The 20,950-nt window shown below is 43.0% G+C and overlaps 4 protein-coding genes across 7 annotated transcripts; 1 reads left to right on the top strand and 3 right to left on the bottom strand.

The window, feature by feature from the left end:
• Positions 1-155: 155 nt before the first annotated feature.
• On the bottom strand, positions 156-473 carry RB195_011085 (uncharacterized protein; the record flags this gene model as incomplete). Its single annotated transcript, XM_064192354.1, has 1 exon — positions 156-473. One exon carries the CDS (start codon positions 471-473, stop codon positions 156-158), a length of 318 nt encoding a protein of 105 aa, XP_064049937.1.
• Positions 474-739: 266 nt separating this feature from the next.
• Positions 740-1,129, bottom strand: RB195_011084 (uncharacterized protein; the record flags this gene model as incomplete). Its single annotated transcript, XM_064192353.1, has 1 exon — positions 740-1,129. One exon carries the CDS (start codon positions 1,127-1,129, stop codon positions 740-742), a length of 390 nt encoding a protein of 129 aa, XP_064049936.1.
• A 600-nt stretch (positions 1,130-1,729) lies between these two features.
• Positions 1,730-9,489, bottom strand: RB195_011083 (uncharacterized protein; the record flags this gene model as incomplete). Of its 3 annotated transcripts, XM_064192351.1 has the most annotated exons (4): positions 1,730-2,603; positions 2,906-3,090; positions 3,179-3,327; positions 8,432-8,555. In XM_064192351.1, 4 exons carry the CDS (start codon positions 8,553-8,555, stop codon positions 1,730-1,732), a joined length of 1,332 nt encoding a protein of 443 aa, XP_064049934.1. The 3 variants fall into 3 exon arrangements, with proteins under 3 accessions (XP_064049934.1, XP_064049933.1, XP_064049935.1); XM_064192350.1 differs by lacking the exons at positions 2,906-3,090; positions 8,432-8,555 and adding an exon at positions 9,447-9,489 and having other exon boundaries at positions 3,198-3,327; XM_064192352.1 differs by lacking the exon at positions 8,432-8,555 and having other exon boundaries at positions 3,179-3,223.
• RB195_011082 (uncharacterized protein) lies at positions 9,324-20,443 on the top strand (the record flags this gene model as incomplete). 2 transcript variants are annotated; one of them, XM_064192349.1, is made up of 15 exons in its annotated part: positions 9,324-9,450; positions 10,425-10,431; positions 10,486-10,540; positions 10,940-11,024; positions 11,094-11,190; positions 14,818-14,908; positions 16,045-16,106; positions 16,210-16,288; positions 16,352-16,402; positions 16,865-16,957; positions 17,014-17,157; positions 17,211-17,408; positions 19,997-20,074; positions 20,151-20,227; positions 20,299-20,443. In XM_064192349.1, the coding sequence occupies 15 exons, from the start codon at positions 9,324-9,326 to the stop codon at positions 20,441-20,443; spliced, it is 1,389 nt and encodes a 462-aa protein (XP_064049931.1). The 2 variants fall into 2 exon arrangements, with proteins under 2 accessions (XP_064049931.1, XP_064049932.1); XM_064192348.1 differs by lacking the exons at positions 9,324-9,450; positions 10,425-10,431 and having other exon boundaries at positions 10,508-10,540.
• Between the last annotated feature and the right edge of the window lie 507 nt (positions 20,444-20,950).

The raw sequence follows: 20,950 nt of genomic DNA, 5'->3' as shown, positions 1-20,950 counted from the left end.
AAGCGTTTCGCTAGAACATCTTTCTACGCTTCCAGAAAGCACTGATTCGAAAACGAACAAAGAAGAAAAAGAATTCCAAACGAGCGTATATCTTAAGAACACCGTATTTTCGATTATTTTAAGTTTGAATTTCCACTAAATTCCAGTGACAAGCTCTAAATGAACAGACCCCAACGTTCTCTACGCCCAGTGTCTCGACTCTTTCCTTCTTCTTCTTCTTCTTCTTCTTCCTTGTCCCACGTTGTTGCAGGGTCCACCTTTCTGCTTCTTGTCTTCCATTTGGTTCTATCCATTGCATCAGCCGTACATAAACGCGCATCTATCATATCCAGCTTCACACGGTCTAACCAGCGAATCTTTGGCCTCCCACGCGGCCTCACTCCTGAAACGTCGAGCTTCAGTGCGGTTTTGGCAACAGAATCTTCCTCTCGCCGCAAGACGTGACCGAACCATCTCAGTCGGGCCTCCTTCATCTTCTCAGTTATCGGGACGACGCCGAAGATGGAGCGCACAATGTCGTTGGATACTTTGTCTTTTAGCGTTATCTATCGTCCACCTTAACATCCGTATCTCCATAGCGTGCAACACTCTTTCCAAGGCTTTCGTCGTCGGCCAGCACTCGCATCCGTAAAGGGCAACAGGACGCACAACCGTCCTGTAGATCTTCGACTTCAGTCGAACAGGCACTTTCTTGTCGCACAGTACGCCTGTTGCCATTTTCCATTTCATCCATGCCGCATTAACACGCAAGAATTGAACCATCCTCTGTCCTTGGTCCACACTCCATGTACTCAGTTTTTGATGTGTTGAGGCGCAATCCATATTTCTGAAGCCGATCCTTCCAAGACTGTGCTTGTTTCTGAAGATCACCTCGAGACTCCGACGCGAACATGACATCATCGGCAAAGAATAGAGTCCACTGATGCTGCTTCTGGACTTCCTTCGCTATCGTGGCCATGCACAGTATGAACAGCAGGGGTGACAGGGATGAACCCTGGTGAACCTCTACTTGTACAAGGAATGGCCTGCTTGTTCCAGCAGCACATCGGACAACGCTGGTAGGCTTCGCATAAAGCAGCTTTGTCCACCGCACATATTCTTCTGGTACTCTATGCGACCTCATGGACATCCATTACAGCTCATGTGGGATATCGTCGAAAGCTTTCTCAACAAGATGCACACTGCGGTTCTTCTCTCAATGTTTCTCCAGAAGGATACGGACTGCATGGATAGCATCTATAGTGCTGCAGTCTTTCACAAAACCGCACTGGTTGAGTGAAACGCTGACAATTTTCCTCAGACGAGCCTCCAGGACACGCTCAAAAACCTTCATCGTATGGCACAGCAGTCGCATAGGCCTGTACGAAGTGCAGTTAGCAATGTCTCCTTTCCCTTTTCAGACAGGCACGGTCACGGAAGTTTGCCAAACGTCTGGAGTCCGTTCTTCTGCAACGATCTTGTTAAATAGAGTTGCGAGCCACACGGACCCTCAATCTCCTAGCAGCTTCCAGACATCAGCAAGTATGTCATCAGGAACGGTTGCCTTGTTCGACTTCATTTTTGCAAGGACAGCACTGACTTCGACTTCAATAATTGGTAGAACAGGACCCTCGACGCTGGGAACAGTTGGGATGGGAGGATGACAGAACTCTTCGTTACACAAGTGTAGTACTCTCGCCACCTCTCCAGGATCTGACCAGGGCGGCGCAGAACGGCTCCATCAGCTCCCTTAACGATCTTGGTGTTCCATATCCAACGTTGAGCGATGTCGCGCTCTGACTAAACGATACACTGCCCGCTCGCCTTCTCTGGTATCAAGCATGTCGTACACAGCCTTGTAGCGGTCCGACTTCTTGGAGACTGCCTTCTTAGCCTCCCTCTTCGCTGTTAGGTAAGCATCCCGATCTTCAGGCTGACGTGTCCTCCACCAGAGCTTATACTTGGACTTCTTCTCTCGAATTGCCGCCTGAACTTCCTCGTTCCAAAACCACGTAGCCTTTTGTACTTTGGGCTTACCTAGAGTCGTCTTTCCCAGAGTGTTCTCCGCGGTCAAGCGTATAACGCTGGAAGTAGACGACCACATTTCCTCCACACTACGAGTAGGGTGGGGAAGTGCAGATGGAGCCACGGACGCAAAAAATATCTCTTTTCGATCCTTCAGATTCCACCATTTGATGCGCTGTGTTTCAGTTCTTGGATGTCTCTTCCTTGGACGGGAGATTTTCAAGTCCATAACGAGCAGATGGCGTTGGGCAGCGACATGGTCTGTAGGGATGACTTTTGAATCCTGCAGAAGTCGGCGATCTCGTCGGCGTAACATCCAGAAATCTATTTGTGTTTCACGACCGCCGCTGGTGTACGTGATCAAATGCGATTTTCTTTTCCGATACTGCGTGTTAGCAATGATCAAGTCACTTGCAACAGCATACTCCAGGATTCGCAACCCTTCGTCGTTGCGAGCTCCAAAACCGTATCCACCATGACAACTCTCGAACCCGTCTTTCCGAGAACCGACATGTCCGTTGAAGTCTCCTCCGATTAGAAGTACTTCTTCGCCTTCTAGGGATTGGACGTACTGCTCCAGACTCCCAATTCCACTTCTCCTGGAACTACTTTTACAGCCATCAAGCGATCCGATAGTCGATCCACTGCTGTGACGCTATTTCTAAACGACTCGTTCAATATGATATAAACGCCATTGCGATTTGATGTGCCGTGGTAGATGAGCTTGTAGCCATCGCCTAATTCCCTTGATTAGGAGCCTTTCCAGCGAGTCTCCTGTACACAACATATGTCAACACAACGTTTTCTGAGACTGTCTGCCAGTTCACGACTTCTTCCAGTAAGCGTTCCAACGTTAAGTGTTGCCAAGCGCACTGGATGTTGCTGGCGATGGCGGACTAACTTCTTTGGCCAGCTCCGTCCTCTAGCCGGTAGCCCTCGCATATTTGCCATATTGCCCGGGCGAGGACAATGCGCGTCGCTTGAGGGGTACGCCCTAGCTTCTGAAGGACACATAGTAGACATTAGCAGTATGACGCGACGAAGATGTTGTCCTCGGTCGGCTTGTCGCACTAGCAAGCTAGCAGTCTGGCACCGGAATCTTCGTACTACCCCCCCCCCCCCACTTAGCTAGTCTGTAGCCTTGGCCCAAGGGACCGGGCTACTAGACGGACACCTTTGTGGCATGGTTGAACCTGCCGAGACGAAGTCTCGCCACCATAGCTGCCTGACGGCCAGGGCCACCGCTGCGCAGCTTTGAGGCGTAAGTTAGGATTTGCAGCAGTCGACTCTTTCCATCAACTAGTTGAAATCGCAATGAACTTCCTAAGAAACATGTTGTAATGACTACACAGTCAAGATGATTTCCTAACTCAGGATATGAAACACTACTGAAATCTGGCAAGGCAAGTAAATAAATTCTTAGGCGCTGAAGTCAAACTTGAAAGTAACAATATTGTGGTCGGAAGTGGCAAAAGATGGTAAGATTTAGATATCACTGAAAAGGAGATGGATATGGACGGGTAGGAACTGCAGTGTTTTGAACAAGATCAAAACTTTCGAGTAACGTTCAGCAGTGAAGTTGCTGTGTTTGCTTACTTCAACAACGAAATCATCTAAAATCGTGAATTTAAGTGAAGAAAAGCAAAATTCAACAGTAGTATTGAACAATCCCTCATCGTCCGTCCTAGCTGACTCTGGGGGACACTCTAGGGAGCTATGAAAGTAAGAGAATAAGTAAAATGAGAAAGGAGTTCAAGACACTACATATCAGGAGCCATTTCATGCTTGGCTGGAATGAGAACGGCATGAAATCTATCACTAACTAAATAGTAGACTTAAACTTCACCCTTTTGAAACGGCTGGTATGAGCGAAACGCATTGTATGGTAATACGTCAACCACTTATGAATCGGGAATGTGAGAGCTAAGCCTTGTTTAAGTAGAGAATTATGTGATGATGACAAATGGAGGAGTGAAGAAATATTATTTGTTCACAATGCTGCGTGCATGAAAAGAACTGCATTTCATTTCACGGAGGTTCACGCTGCATCACAAGTTTATCGTCATTAATCTGAGAGGAAGGTCAGAGATATGCCAGGATTCTGACAAACCACCTTCCTACGCCCAGACTACCGCTCATTTCTTACACGAGCCTCATGCCGTAGCTCATAGTCCCACTATCATTCTGCCACCATCGTGCTTGTGCGTATGAATATGTTCGAAAGATTGGTGCAACGTACAAGAAGTGCTCTAGACAAAGCCTTGGTTCAGTGAAAATGAGAAGAGAGTACAACTTCAACAAAATGTGACCTATTTCCATTGAACTTACCTAACCTATAAACTACTTCGAGCAGGCAATCTAACTCCACCGCATTAAGACCATTGGCTGCTTTTTCGAGGATGCTCTGACTTTCCGTCAAAGATTTATCAGCTTCCCATCCTGCTTGCAAAATGATCACTATTTTGTAGCCTCTTTTTTCTCCTTAAACTCCCTCAGCCAAGTCCTCTACTATCTTCGTACTTAAATCAAGGATCATCTTCTCAATGACGGGATCATTTTTCAGGTCCAAATTTTTTTTTTAATAATTTCAGTACAAGAGAGCGTCTTCATGTCTATTACTTTAGGAATACTACCACCTTAGAACTGACTTGATATTCGCTAACAGGCTCGATCCTTTTGCTGATGCGAGAAGAACTAGAAGAGAATGCTGAGTAGGTCGAAGGCTGACATCAAGTAATCAATAGTGGCGGATTCACAAAAAAAAAGAACGCGAAAAAGTTGACGCGATGTCGAGAAATACGAAGAGGGAATCAAAAACAAGCGAGGGCTTAGGGGATGTAGAAGCTCAGAGTGCTTGAATCATTGCTCTCCACGAAATATATGCGATACAAATATCGGATAGTAACTGCAAAGCGCTCGCGTGTAAGTCCTTCTAATTTATGAACCTGCCATGCGTTCTGGTAAGGCTTCCCGCAGAGTTAGGAGCCGCTATTCACAGCAGTGCGTTCAACAGCCACCAAACCCGTAGGACCGCCAAACCGCGCGGCTCTGAACTCGGTAAGCCTGAACGGTATTTGGCACACGAATTGATCGATTCACCTCAAATTTGAGTGATAAAACCAAATTGGTGGAATATTACACAACGCAGCTAACAACAACATTGCACTATCAAGATAATATTGTTAGTTCCAGGTTAGACTTCAACATCAAGGAATTCCTCCACGTTTTTGTTAGATGTTAGTCGTGTAAAGCATCCTGAACTACAAAAAGATCTCGAAAATACCTGTGTAGACTGGCTAAAAGTTTTCAACAATTGTCAGTCAATTGCAGAAATCTGTCACTTAGTGATATACAAAGTTAGGCCGAATTTGTCCCGCTGAAGTTTAGAAGAATTGTCCACCTACTTATCTTTTGCATATACAAAATTTATTTAACCGAAAAATTCGGTTCTTCCACCAATTTAAATATCCTTTGAACAACATTCTCTATTTAAAAAGAACTGTACTAATCTTGACTATCTTCACAGAAAAAAATAGGTTGCATATCGCTAGGTGTTTGTCAAAAACAGGTGTGAATAAGTTCCATAATTTCTTTGCTAAACTATTCGGACGGCCTCCAAAAACTACCTTTTTCGGGGAAGACAATGATGATTTGATTAAATTTTGAGAGACACAACCCACACGCTGATATTTTTTACCTCTAGTTATTCATTAAAGGCATCACTCCACGAATCTGAGGTAGAATGGATTTGAGGTGGAGTATTCTTTTAAGGGATAGTAGATTAAGGAGAGAAGGGTGATCCCATCCATTTCTTCCTGATTGCCGTAAAAAAAACGTGAGATACGGCTTCAGGTGTTCTGGCGCACTATTTTCTACATGGAGTTCGACTGGAGCGCGCCAGCCTTGTGCGGCGCCGCATCTTCCGGGCCGTTTTTTACGGGAATTAGGAAGAAATGGACAGAATCACCCTCCTCTCCATAATCTACTATCCCTTATAAGAATACTCCACCTGAAATCTGCACCACCTCAGATTCGTGGGGTGATGCCTTTGAATAAGAAAGCTAGATGTCATAATCTTTGATCGTCGTTTAAGCATTCAATCCATCTGTATTACTGTTAGCAAACTTTGAAAGAAGTAATCAAAGGAAGGCCAAGCGACCACCTGTCAAGAAGAGACCTCATTCCTTTCGAACTACATGGTTTCCAGTCTTGGTCTTCTACAACTTCTTGACTGTCGACTTTGATTTGCAGTTGAATGACCGAAATGAACAAGGGGAACTCAGCTGACGCGAAATTTATCGACCTCTCCAAAGCGTTTGATGTGATACACCTTAGAAACTGATCTTTTTTATCTGGAAAACTATGGAGTTCATGGACCGCTGCACATCTGGCTTAAATCGTTTCTTCTAGGAAGACAAATAGCTCTATAGGTCTATAGCAGTTATTCCAATAGTTAAACTTTGCAATATGAACTTCTACCGAACTTTCTAGCAATCTACAAAATGATTCAGAAAACGGTCTTTACCTTCAAGTAGTTCCAAAACTGTGGCTTTATATTTTGGAGAGAGATCTGTTGAGATCTTCTCCAAAATATAAAGCCACAGTTTTGAATTCATAGAACTAGTATCACGAGCGAATTCAATTTAGTAACTGAATAATCTTTTGACTGCCCCGCTCATTTTAACTCGGTCACCAAGTAGCCGTTCTTGTCTCTTTTTATTATACTGAAGAATGTTCGCTGAAAGGATGGAGCAATTTCTTAGTTATTCTTTGCAAGAGATATATTACATATATTAGATTAGTAGAGTACAACACGCCAGCCTGGATTTCATCCTTAAGCTTAAAAATACAGCAAGTTTTTACCAGACTGGCTTTTATAGATGTTTTCCCGATCCAAGTTATCCTAAAACACTTTCTTCTAATAAAAGTCGGAAATTATTGGCGCTTTAAATTTGAAGAGTATGAACTATGGCCAAGCAGTCAACGTTGTAGCCCTGAGTTTTGGTATTCTACGAATGGAAATAGAGTTGAAAACAAGTAGTATTAGATTTGCCAACCAGAAAGCAAGAACAAGTAGTTTTAATTTGCGTTACTCAGACGGAACCTCCACTCAGCTATGGTCAGTTTCTGTCTGTCATTCTACAGAGTTGTGCGTTGTTAATTTACTTCCTGCTGAAGTTACAGCCACCTCAAACTCGAAGATAATCGAATATTTGAGAAAAATTTTAAAAAATGGATTGTCTAAGTTAAGTGTTCTTAATAAAAGCGACAAGGATGTTACCTTCCTAACAATTTTGAACATTTTTTAAAGTTCCTTTCCTCTTTGTTCTCTTCTTGTGCTACTCAGCCGTTCAAGTATAGCAAAAGTTACTGAGCTCTCAAGCTTGAGGTACCTCCACTCATTCTTCTAGTTCCGTGACTGACAGTTGCTGTTTTAGTTAGTCATCGAAACAATGTCCTTTTAAAGCGTTATGGACTTAGGAAAAGAATCTCGCGTGGGATTTCCCATTTTTTATAGCATGGGAATGACCTGTCAATCCACCGCACGAATGTATAGAGAAGAGCAACTATGCCCTACGAAGTTTACCTGAAATTTCAATGAGCTCCGTTCTTCTTAGTTTTTGCTTATGACACACACCTATGGGTGTCTTCAGATAAATAACGGCAGAATTAGCTTTTCCTCGATGACTCACAATGTCTTTCATTTCTCGATATACACTTGTTGGCACATTGCACCACAATTCTAGGGCGTGGTTGGACTCGCTCTCCTGCGAGGAGAAAGAAGGTAGTGGGTGCTAGCTGGCGGCCAGCACCTTCGAAGTGCCAGCAGTGATGTAAGCAATAATACCTACTCATACTTTATTTATAATCTATCTATATTTATCTATGGTTATAGTCTCTTAACAGAAATAAATAAATATAACTCACTCACTAGCTCAGTTGGTACAAGGGGTTCCTATGTGACCGCACGATCGATGACTCGAAACCGCCTTAGAGCCAACCGAGCCTTTCGTCCTTCTGGAGTCGAAAAATTGGTACCGTACTCGTCTGGGAGGATAAAAATATGGGCGTAACACATCGGCTGGTCCCTGCAAGTCATTATATAAGAAGCGTACTGTTCCATACATAAACCCCAACCCATTCATTTTTGAAGTCGGAGGTATGCGCATCGCAAAGTGATTGATCAACACCGTGCACGTTATCATTTATCCATTCTATCCCGCTGTATCCCATTCTACAAAATCAGCACCCTCAAATATTTTTATGAGATTAATCATATAGTGCTGAAAAGAGGTAGATAAGATATAAACCCACTCGATACAACTGCTCTGGACGACCTGACTTAATGTAGAACATTGTCATTCCAATCCTTCTGACTTTTGCGGCTTGGAGAGTATTTGGAGGGTGTGAGGACATAGAGGCAAACCCGTAATCCTCTTTAGCGATGGACAACCGTTGAACTCACCAGCAAGACGTAGGCCTATTTTTGAAGCAAAGAGCTCGATTCTTCCAAAATCACGTTTTTGGCTCCTCGGATGAACTCTGTCCATGCTGGTTTAGGCCTAACTTGTATTTTCCTCACCGCAGTGGACGAGCCCTCATCGAATTTCTCTAAGGTTGTGTATCTCTGGAACGTCATGTACAGTCAACCTTGACTCCTAAAGAATTTAAAAATTTTTGTGGACGTTCTTTCAGAGTGAATTCTTTCTACAATCATCGTTCTGCTATCGTACTCCGCCGAAGCTTTGCCCGCGTGATCGTGGCGCACTGCCGCATCAGGCGACATCGCCTCATCAATTACTCTCCCATCTATCGCGCAAGTCAGTATGTTTTCATCCTCCCAAACCAGTCTAGTACCAATTTATGGAACCCGGAGGGATGAAAGGTTTGGTTGGCACTAGCGCGGGTTTCGAACAATCAACACAATGGACCGTGTGGCAACAGCGGACCTCTAGTGCGCCACACCCGCTAAGAAAAAATAAACTCTGACTTGATCATCGACTGGTCCCTACGCGTCATTGTATAGGTCAACATAGGCCAAAAATCTCAACGATTACGAATAGCAGTAAAACGCGTTCGCGCATCAGAAGTGGATTGATACGCCAGTGACATTATCCTTTGTCCTTATCGCGCAATGCAGAGAACCGGCTGAAAGTATGGAGTATACTTTCTCTCTCATCATTCAACTTGCGACACGGTGAATTAGAGTGCTGAATTCCCACTACACTACGCTGCTGTTACCGACGACGGAGACAGGCGATAGCTGATTTCCTTTTCGCCGGCTGCAGATTGTGGGTCAGAGTTTGTGCATGTCAGACATGAAACCGTCATTAGCAGCTTTTGCCTTTGTTTCTAAAAGACGACTGAATATGAGAGCAGCTGAGCAAGAGAGAGGGCATATAATTCCAACCACGGATCATTCGCGTGTTCTTTACATTTACCTGGGTTGTTCAGCTGAGCTGCGAAGCGTCGGAAGAAGGGCATTGTTGCCCTGCTTCTCTTGTGAAGCCGCGTGTCGAGGGGGCCAATTTCCTTGCGCTGATGGTCTACTCGTAGCACCAATGTTTTTGGTGTACATACATGCATCGCATGAGCGCTGGGACGCTATTGATAGTAACCGTGTGTTGGAGTGGATGAGCGTTGCCTGCTGCAATTCGCGGATTTTTCTAAATGTATGACACATAAGCCCGGAAAAATGTATTTGGGGTGAGGGGTGGGGGCACTCAATGGCGCCCTTACTTCTGGACGCTCTACCTTACTTTTTTTCTTAGTAACTTTAGCTTACAAGTCATAGATCCTCTAAGACTAATGTTCACGTCTTAGGGCCCCGACTGATTTAGTCATTTACTTCCAGAAATAGGGGCGCCACTGAATGACCACCCAACTGGATTTTACCCCATAAACCATCTGTCGGAAAGCGGGTTCCACTCGGACGACGTTAGACTGAAAACAGATGGCGTAACCCGTGTTGAATCAGGGTGAGACGTACGTCCTAACTGAAGCCGTGCACCAGACCTTTCCACAGAGCGCGACAAGCTCCACAGGTTGTCATACCTCTAATACGTGTTTGTCGAACTTCTAAGATGGACTTCTAGATTTTACTACGATTCTACAAGAAAAAACGCTGATCATATAAAGTTACACGAAGAAATGGAGGAGAAATTCAATCCCTACAATGTAAAATCTTAGAGGTACCATAATGAAACAAACAATAAGAAACAGTAGTAAAAAACGAAACAATAAAACCAACTGATGTTATTTCTCTGAGACTACTTGATGGTGTTTACTGTTTACTTGATGGACTATTGTACGAAACAAAGAGAGAGTGCCGCGCTCTATGGAGAGTGGCCGATCGCGACGTGCTCTCCGATACAACACGTTTTACGCCGGCTGTACGTATTAGTAAACGTAATTACCAGTATATATGTAAGTTTTGTCATTTTTTTTAAATTGCGATTACTGTCAACAACTTTCTTCCAGTGCAGCAGTTCTCCACAACGACATGTTTTTCGAAGAGGAAGACAGTAATGATTTTGTAGGTTTTCTTGGTTTTTCCTTCCAATTCTTATTTTTTGCATGATGTGAGTATACGTTTCTATATTAATTGATATGCATTTGTATCGCACTATGTCGGAAGTAAGACCTTTTTTTGATTGCATAAATGGGATGGAATAAATATTATAGAAACACAGAAGAATTTGTATTTCTTGAAGTTGCTGCTTGCTCCGCACGAATCTCCCATGCTTCTGCGCTCCTCAGATGTTTCATTCGATATCTCTCTACATGAAAGTAGAATAGCTGTGATAATTAGTGCAAAATGTTGTCTACTAAGTTGCTTTAAAATTACTTTAATAGAGCTGTGTTATACCCTCCAAGGTCCTTCATTCTGCAGACCACCTGTTTTATAGCTATACCTGAAACCTGTCTTTTTCAGGAGGACGAAGACGAGGATTTCTACTACGATGAGGTAGACAGTTCGCCTGACGTCACCTTTGCTCCAACGCAGTCCCGTCGAAATGGTTATGTAGAGTTTGCTTGCTTTGCTTACTTTGAGATGGAAACTCTTCCAATAAATTCTTCTTTTTTAGATGTTGCTTTTTCTTCGAGTTCTTCTAAACACGGTGTTGGTCCAGGATGTCGTTTGCAGGACATATTCTCCCGCATGAATGATTCTAAGAAGGACGGGTTCGTTGCTTTGCTACAGCTTTCACAGACTTCCGAAGAAATTTGATCTGATTCCGTTTCAGACATATGCAATGTTTTCTTTTTTGTGCTAGTAAAAAGAAGTAGAATGCCGCCCATGAATTCATGTTCAGTTATGTGTATATCGTCGGGATTCGCTATTAACAACTATCCTTGCTGGTGAAGTGGCAATTGAAAGCAATTTTGCAGTTGAGGATGAGGACATTTAAAGATCACAAGAATTTCAAGATATTGGCTGCCAAATTCCCCTGAGTTCCTTCTTGCGGACAAATTCGAAATGATTGCTTTGTTCGGAGTAGTGGAAGTTTCAGCAATGATGGGAAATTCTGAGTGTTCCTCCGTATATATATTACGGGTCAAAACCGCATGAAGGATGGTGCTAGGAAGGGTCTTCACTCGATCCTAACCGCGACGCTCCACCGCGCCGCTTCGAGCGCAGCCGCTCATGCAACTGCACCGTGCTTTGACCCTACCGTATAAAGGATAAAGGATAAAGTGTTTGGCGTTAATCAATCCGTTTGGAATGCGCCCCCACCTTCACGTCAATTCAGAATCGTTTCAGGTTTACGAACGTGTAACTGGCCCAATACAATGACTTGCGGTGTCATTGACTAGCCGATGTGTCAAGTCAGTGTTTTTTAAATTCTCCCAAGTTTGGTATCAATTTATCGGCTCCGGAGAGATAAAAGGCATGGTGATGAGCACTAGGGAGGATTCGAACCTCCGATCGATCGTGCAGGGAGCGGAACTCCTAACCGCTACATTACACTCGCCGCATATATATATATATATATATATATATATATATATATATATATATATATATATATATATATATATATATATATATATATATATACATTCATTCATTCATGCATTCAGTATATATATTCATGCATATCAGTAAATATATATATATATATATATATATATACATTTACTGAATGCACTCAGGTACCTGAGTATACGCTTTGGGAGCGTACGAACTATATAATCCGCAGTGTTATTTGGCAAAACTCCCCATTGCATTGCAAAAAGGTGCTGTCGAACTCCTTGCCAGAACCCTTACCCTGAGAGGGTGAGTGCCTGAGAGAAATATGGGTGCCGCTATCAAACGAACTCCAACAAGCCGCGCTGTCCAGACTTCTGAGACATCTGCGAAAGTAGGAGACTGCGCAGTAGCTGTGAGGAAGCATTACCACAACCTGGTGGAGGAGTTTGGATCAAAGTCGTCAGGATGCGCCGTTGTACGATTGCGGGATCGCAGAAAATTTAAATTCTGCATCGTGAGTACTCATGCACCTTTGCAAACCTCTTAGGACTACAAGGAGGGATTTTAAGATGAAGTCAATACGTTAATATCCAAGATACCAAGTCAGCAGGCTGTAATTATCGGAATTAATGTGAATGCAAAGATGGGACTTAACAGCAATCCTATGTGCTTGGAAAATGCTCCCATCGCACGGAGCAAACAACGGAATTCGTCTGATAGACTTTTACGAGCAGACGAACCTCATCAATGCATCCACGTTTAAGAGAAATCATCGACGCCGTCAGCTTACTTGGCAAAGGACCACCCTTTTAACGCCAGAAGAACAGCGAAAGCGGAAAATGTCGTCTCTTAAACTTCAACTCAATTACGTTCTGACAAAGAACATGGTTTCATCAGATATTCGGAAATCTAAAGCTATCTGGGATGTAACATTCGATTCCGAACATCCCCAGTTCTTTTCACTTTGATGATACGGTTTCAGAAAAGGAGAGAGTACAACGTCGTACAGTACAACGTTAAACTATGCTCAACTTGGCAGGTCTGAAAAACGATGAACGCAGAAAGAAGTGAGGCCAACGAGTGTTGATCAATATTCGATTACGGACCGAGAAGAGAATGGATAACACTGACTCTTTCACCAGATGCATTCAGGACGCTGCAAAAAGAGCGCTCCCGGTTTTAAAACCGAAGAAGAAGTTCGTCTTTGCATCTGTGGAGACAAAATCCACGTGCAATTCTGTATGTGTCCGCACTACTGGTGACTTCAGCTAAGAGAAGCATCTGAGAAGGAGGTTGCGTCATCGGATAAAGATGAAGAGTTGTTCGCACATACTAACCATTGCCCCGGGAGTCGCTATCGGGAGGCAATCCTGCCAATCTGGTTAGAATATTTCAACGGCTTGCTGAACCGGCAAGAACCGTCAGTCTCTGAACTCGTGCACGCTCAAAGATCGACATACACGGCAGTCAACGAAGAACCACCGGCCGAGTCGGAGGTTCTGGTTTCTGTCCAAAAACAAACATGAAAATCTGGCGAAGACGATGGAATCAGCGCAGGCATGCTGACATCTCTTCTTCCTCTTGGGATTCATGGAATAACGAAGATCGCCGGTTCAATATGGGTTGACGAAAGGATAGCCGGCTAGTGGACACTACCATAATTCTTTTCCACAAGAAGCTATCCACCGCGGAATCCAAGAACTACCGAGGAATGTCTTTGATGCGTGTAATGTACAAGGTCTCAGAACGGATCATCCTGGATCGGCTCATCAAACATGGCGAATAAACTACTCGCGATGAACGATGCGAGTTAACCAGTGTTGATCTACGATTGACCAAGTGTTTATTGTCGAACGAGTAATTTAAAGGTGGCAGCGGCACTCGAAACCTATGCTACCCTTCCTACTCTTCGAAGCCTCTTTCGACTCTCCTCACCGAGGCCGTCTTTTCAATGGGCTTGGCGCCGATGGAGTTCCAGGGAAACTCGAAATAAACGACATGAATAGAAGGAGAACTGCTGCGGCTCGAACACCACCTGCATGTACTACACCGTTTGAAGTGGAAACTGTAGTGAAACGAAGAAAAAAGAAGACTGAAAGAAAGAAAAATCTATCGCCTTTTTAACTGCTTTTTTGCTTCTCAAACGGAAAAGTCATTTGTCACTTGGGAACTATTTTTCTGCTCCATGGACGATTTTGAAAACGTAAGCGGGAACGTAGAAGTACAGTACGAGTACGCGAGCATAGTTAGATCCTAGCGCGGCAGAGTAACTCTACCCAACTACCTTAGCACTAGTGAGTATTAGAGATGCGCCGATGCGTTCACTTAAATTCAGAATCCCTGGAGGTTTACGAACTTTAGCCTATACAGGGTTTGTAACACTAGCTTGTGAAGTCTAGCCGATGTATCAAATCAGTTTTTTCATCCATCCATTCAACCTGGTCCCCCCCCCCCCCTCCCCGAAAAGGGTGAAAGACTTGGTTGGGTCTGGAGCAGATTCGATCCAACGGTCGTGTGGTCGCAGCGAAACCTCTTACCAACAACACTACACTCCCACTATCAATGCTACTACTTCTGCTATTTTCGTACTCGTATCATTACACAGTCCTGCTTATCTAAATTGTTAGACATATTTAACTGCTATCACTTGATCTACTCGAATGATGGTTGCATTCCATTGCTATGAACTCCTCTGTTTGCGAATTAAGCCTTAAGCTTAACCTCGTTTTTTTATGTTAGTCTTGCAATCTTTTATATGCTGTATTGGTTTTCACAGATAGCGTGTCAGAAAGTTGTTTTGATCTCTTCTGACCAGTGTGTATACATTATTGTTTCAGAGCAGATGAGGTTAACGGCATCGCATCCTCCGGTATCGAGCTGAACAGTGACGATCTCCAAACCATATGCTCAAGATCTGACCGTGATGATGTCAGTTCCAGTTTTTGTGCTCTCAGCGAAATTTGTGTCCTGTGTTTCGTCTTAAACCAACATGGCAGCACTCTCAATTTTTCTTTTTTTTTTCTAACGAAAGTGCCATCTCAACTTTGTTAATCGTTAGGTAATGCTGCAAGTGAATAAGTTGTCGTATGGATCCGGGTCGTAGATTGTGGGGAAGGTTGTGATTCCGTTCATCTTTTTCTATATCAGTGCAAACGGACGACCCTGGAACGCTGTTTCTTATGACGTTCTCTATTGCAGCGCGTCATAAGAAACAACATTCGGTGTGGTCCGTTCTCACTGATACAGGGAGAAATGGACGGAATCACCCTCTTCCCCACAATCTGCGACCCCGTATAGGCATAACCTACCTGAAACCTATACCACCCCAGATTCGTGGGCTGATGCCTTTAATATAAAATGGAATTTGCTTCATCGATGAAAATACACAAGTTGTGTCGCTTTACTCCCTGTTTTCTACAAATATTCGTTGAACGGTGAAACTCGATCTGTTCTAGATCAAGTGCTCAACTATTTTAAGTTACGGTAAGAATTCCTGCAGCATTTAGTAGAAAAAACTCTGTCAACTGTTCAAGCGTAAAGTTTATGCGGATTTTTTGTGTGGCTGTTATAGAGTGGATAGCTAGAGGGTTTCAGTACCCCAATTGAACAGACCGATTCGGTGTTTCCGTGGAATATATTTATTATAGAGTAGAGACGACTGCACCGTATCATCCAAGACGAAAATATCTTAAGGCACATCAAGCATCAGCTACAATAAGCGGGCCACGCCCATAAACTACTTTAGTTGCAGTGAGGTCACGATAAGTGACCAATGTCGCTAGATGATAGCTGTTCAGCTGACTAGATTGATTCCCTAGACGCCGCGTCCAAGCACAGATCACACACAGATCTTAAGAGCTCCAAACCTTCGGATAGTGCCGACAGCTGGTTCTGGGTACGTGAAAGGAGGACGTCTCTCCTAAGAAATGAGACAGACAGCTAGCAGTGAATAATGAGGATAACAAGAACACTTTGTGTTGTCACTCCGTACGCTTACCACAAACATACGTTCATTGAAGGGATCAAACTTATGGCGTTCATACTTCAGTGTCAATCCTTTTTAGTTTAACAATGGAGCAGAAAACGGCGACGAAAACGTGGATTCCGAGAACAGAAATAAACTCGTGTTAGTTTTTTCCTATCTGATTTTCTCTCTCACTTGCGCGACATTGTATGGTACATGGAAAAACTTTTTATATATATATATAGCAAAGATTCTGTTCTTCCAGAAAACCAGGAGAGAATGGTTTTGGTGCAAACCATTCCTTTTTGACCGGAGATGTTATTCGAAACCATCGATATATGAAGGTCGAGTAGATTCTGCTCTGCATTTGTGCTCCGATTCTGTTTTTTCATGGTTCTTTATTTCAGAATGGATCCGTCAGAATTTCGACCAACCGAGTACCTTACGTTCACAATCTTGTTGGTCTTTGTTAGTTCCTTCCATTTTTTAATGAAATTGTTCATACATTCCTGCTTCAGGTGAAGCTATCTCCGATCTTCTTAGATATTTACCACCATACATACAGTTTGATTTGTGGCAGATGTCACACATATTGTGCCTTTTATACTAAAACTGAAAGGCTTGTGATTAAAGTGGACACTTGGCAATAGGATATTTCAGAACAGTAACATTTGCTAAGCATGAAAAATGTGCTGTGAGTCCTATTTTCCCGTCAGTGCTAGTTGGAGTATGCTTTTCAGAGCAAAATTAGTTAGACACAGCAATTAGGGAAATGATGTTTAGAATTCTAGGGTCTCATGTTTTGATTTTTCCTTTCTTCGATTTATTGAGTTTCTTCTTTTGTTGAATTAGAGAAAATAAGCGAGCACAACGGCATAGTGACGCACATGAGGGACGCAGATGGAACTTTTTCAATTCAGCATGATTCTATGTCATCGAGGGACCAAGATATCCGTGAAAAATTGTTCACAGCACCTACCAAATTCAAATATGGCGCCCGTTATAAAGATGAGGTATGTCAATCATAGTTCCAGCACAACGATTATTGATGCAACATTTACAAATTCAGTCTAGACCAGGTACGTGGACTATTTTGTGGGAACCAAAGCGGTTGCATGAGCTTACCACCTTCGTGATGATGTCTACGATTTGCGCAGCCCTTAATTCGCAACGTTGCCTCCGTTGGGTCGTTGGGATTGGACGTGGTCGCAGGGTACATACTTAATTTCTTCTATAGAACTCGAGTGCATTGTGCTCATACTTCAGGTTGTAGGCTGTACAGTGTCAAATGAGGAGCGAGACACTCTTAGGCAAGCGTTCATATATTGTGTTCGCTCTGGCATACTTCCAGAACTTCATCCAGAGCTTGTTCACTTACGCTTTACTTCTGTGGAAGATCATTTCTACGATGAGAGCAACATGCGCCTACTAGTGGAAATTGCCATCGACCATAAAGTAGCCACGGTTTGTCTTCATTTCGTTTAACTAACGAATGACGCAAAAATAGCTCAAAATCATTCCGCCAACGTTTGCTATAGAATGTTCATATAGCAGTTACTTCCAAGTATAGAGAAAGTTGTTATTTTGGTCCGAAACGAATTCCCGTTTTTCCCGTTTTTGGTCCTTGAGTCTAAATCGATGCACTGTAACTTAGAGCTCAAAAACGATTTTAGCAATCAAAGTAAGACCCTTACAATCAATACACTTTTGTCAAGAAAAACATGTTCGTTTATTGTAAGCTAAGCTCTGCAACTATGTCGAGTAAAGCAGAGCGAGGATCTCAGTCAAGCTATACGTTGCAGTTCCCGGTAAATTTCGTCACTTCTCTTTGATCTTTACATACGACTTACTTCTCAATTGTCCTTCCCAGATTTTTGATTTTATTCAAGGGCACATGCAGGATTATTTAGAATTGAACAGTACAGGTGTTTCTCTAAGCTGTGTTCGCATTCAATCTGGAAGACAGTAGGAATGTACAGATCAAAAGCGTCAGAGCATCTCATAGATTTTCCTTCTTCTAAGTATACATCTTTTTTCCTGCGTTCCCGTCATGTCGTTGCTATGCGAGCGTCGAAGGCGGCACGCTATGACGATCGCATAGCCATGTAATGGGGCAGTGCCAGAAAGCAGCGTATACAGAACGGAATATCAGTAAAGAGTGCCAGTCATGCTGCACTTTTGACCGGTCACAGGAATGCAACGAAACAGGATAGAAGTGTGAAATCTTTACCAAATAAAAGGAGAACTCTTCAAGTTTGTTACCTATTCAGTGCAGTTCGATGTTGCCTCCATTTGTTTTCCTACACACATCTAAACAATACTCAAGTTCTTCACACCCGCGGTTAAGGACGTCTAGTGTAACACACTGGACTTTCCTCTGTACCGTCCACGTCTCAACTGGTGTGGAGTGGGCTGATTCATGTTGTAGTTCGTGGTGTTGCGTCATCACCTGCGTGCGCATCATACTATCTTGGAAGTTTTCCCTTTTATTAGGTGGAGATTTCACATTTCTGTCTTGTTTTGGTGCTTTCCTGTGACCAGTCAAAAGTGCACCATAACTTTACGGACACCTTGTGTAGCTTAAAAGTATCGCGCCATGAATCTGAGGTGGTACGGGTTTCAACCGAGTAAAAATACCTATATGGGGTCGTAGATTTTGGGGAAGGGGGTGATTTCGTTCATCTTTTCCTGTAGCAGTGTTAACGGAGGACCCCGGAACGCTGTTTCTTATGATGCCCTCTATTGCAGTGCGCCACCCCTTCCCCTCACCCCGGCCTGCGATTGGTCCAAATGAGTTTTCGATGAATCTCAAGCGCAGCGGGAGCGGGGCATAAACGTTGCGCAATGCAACAGAAACCGTCATAAGAAACAGCATTCCAGGGTCATCCGTTTCCACTGATACAGAGAGAAATGAACGGAATCACCCTCCTTCTCACATTCTAGGCATAACCCACTTGAAACCCGTACCACTCCAAATTCATGGCGTGAAGCCATTAGGCACGGTATCGGCAGCCGATTTCCTTCTCTTACTCTTCTTTCTTCTTTTTCTTCAATTTGTACTGATGTGCCGAAATCCACTTTTCCTTGGTAAAATCGGCTCTTATTGTGGTGCCTTTTCGATCCCCCCCCCCCCGTATAATTAATCATGTGGACGCCAGCTTCATAGCAGTATGGATAGTAGCCGGCGCCGTTTCGGTCGTCCCTTGGACGCTTGCCGCCCGCATAAAGCTCTGTGTGGATCTTATAGACAGTAGTTGTCACTATGTACGACGTTATCGCATCATCGTGGACGGGCTTTGTGAATCTTGTGGGCTATGGGCCCACGCTAAGTCTTTGCTGGATATTTTCATTACGAATGTGGTCAAGATGAATGAAACCAATCGCCCATCCATCTTTATTTCCACTTGGTCGCCGGCCAGCACTCTGTATCGTAGGTGCGATAGGAAGGAGCCGGACACTCCCCAGGTGAAAGAGGTCTATCAAGTCGAATGACTTTTTTTCATATCTTTGACCTGGAACGGTCTGGCATCTTCTTGTTACATGTAACATGCCAGCTAAGCAATACACTTTCAACTCCATATGATTTATGATTTCAGATAAATAGCAGACTCTCTTTTGTTTCTGCTAATTTGTACACCTTAAGTGGTACTGTATATATCAAAGTGCTCTATGAAAATGGTTTTTTTTTGTTTGGTATTGCGGACTGTTTCTGATGCTTCCTGGCTACTCTTGAGATTATGCAATAAAGTCGCTCGAATTTTTATCACTATGTTTTCAGTAGTGCAAACTAGGTAGTTAATGATAAGTAAAGAGAATCGCTATGAAATAACTATTTATTTCAAGAAGTAGGCAATCTTATGTAAAATTCTGTTCTTTTGTGAGACATGGAATTTGGATAAACCGAAACTGGTATTCCTTTTTCATCAACCTGCTAAAATGCCGACATAAATGAATAATTGCTCAACATGCCTTCAACTTTCAAAATTCATAAGATTCATACAGCGCCAATCAGCGTGTTTCTTCTTTTTTTTCACGAATTAACATACTTTTAGTTGTACCAGTTATCTTCCGGACGCATTTTCTGCCTATCTCAGGACAAAGTGAAGGAAATTAAGGGCGGAATCAACGAGGTTTGCTCTTGTTATTTGTTTCCTATTAATTTTGTAGCTGGAAAATGAACTACTTTATATCGTTGTGAATTTTTAGGCTCGACGGCTGTTGGAGGTCAACTATAGGAATGACTGGAGATCAGTGTTTGATCAAGCCCCATATGGATACCTAAGGTTAGCGATTTCCTTTTTGTTTATCACTTTTCCTTGAAGTATCATCCACATCTCTGGGAAATAGGTTTCAGGTACACATCGTGTGCTACTACTTCTGATCATGATAGTACATATTCGTCCTTGTTTTGGTTTTTGATGAAGATTTTCATCTTTTTTGTACCAGGCGTCACTGTTGGCTTCTCTATACGACGCCTTCTGCCCAAAACATGTTTATAGTTACTGTCTGAGTATGGCTGTAATGATCTCCGCAAGTTTGCTAGTAGATTTGCGATTGCACATTGCGTGGTTAAGAAAATTGACAGGATCAATTCAAAATATTTGTTACTCCTCTTTTATATAAATTCCAATTCACATAAACATGATCCGCACTTGGTGCTACAAGCGCTTGTGTTAATGGAAATGATGTATCATATGTTGCTGCACTTTATGTCGCATCACAATAACCAAATTGTCTTTTTGCTTTACTAGGTTCTCTATCGTTTCGCTTTGTATCCAATGCCTTAATTGTTCCACTTTTTGTAAATGTTTTGTTGCAATCACTTCTTACTCTGAATGAATTAATGAATGGATGAAATATGCCTGAAGTTCTTGACATTCTTTTTGTAAACTTCTCGGTATTTGGGATATAATCACGAGGTATTGGTATTCGCAACATTAGCACATGAGTTCTATTGCTTTCTTGAATCCAAATATATAAGCGAAATTGTTTGAAATGAATGAAAA

Source organism: Necator americanus, chromosome III, assembly GCF_031761385.1.
Source record: "Necator americanus strain Aroian chromosome III, whole genome shotgun sequence".
NCBI classification, from domain to species: domain Eukaryota; kingdom Metazoa; phylum Nematoda; class Chromadorea; order Rhabditida; family Ancylostomatidae; genus Necator; species Necator americanus.
Note: the sequence above shows the minus strand (reverse complement) of the source record. Positions and strands in the feature narration are given on the sequence as shown.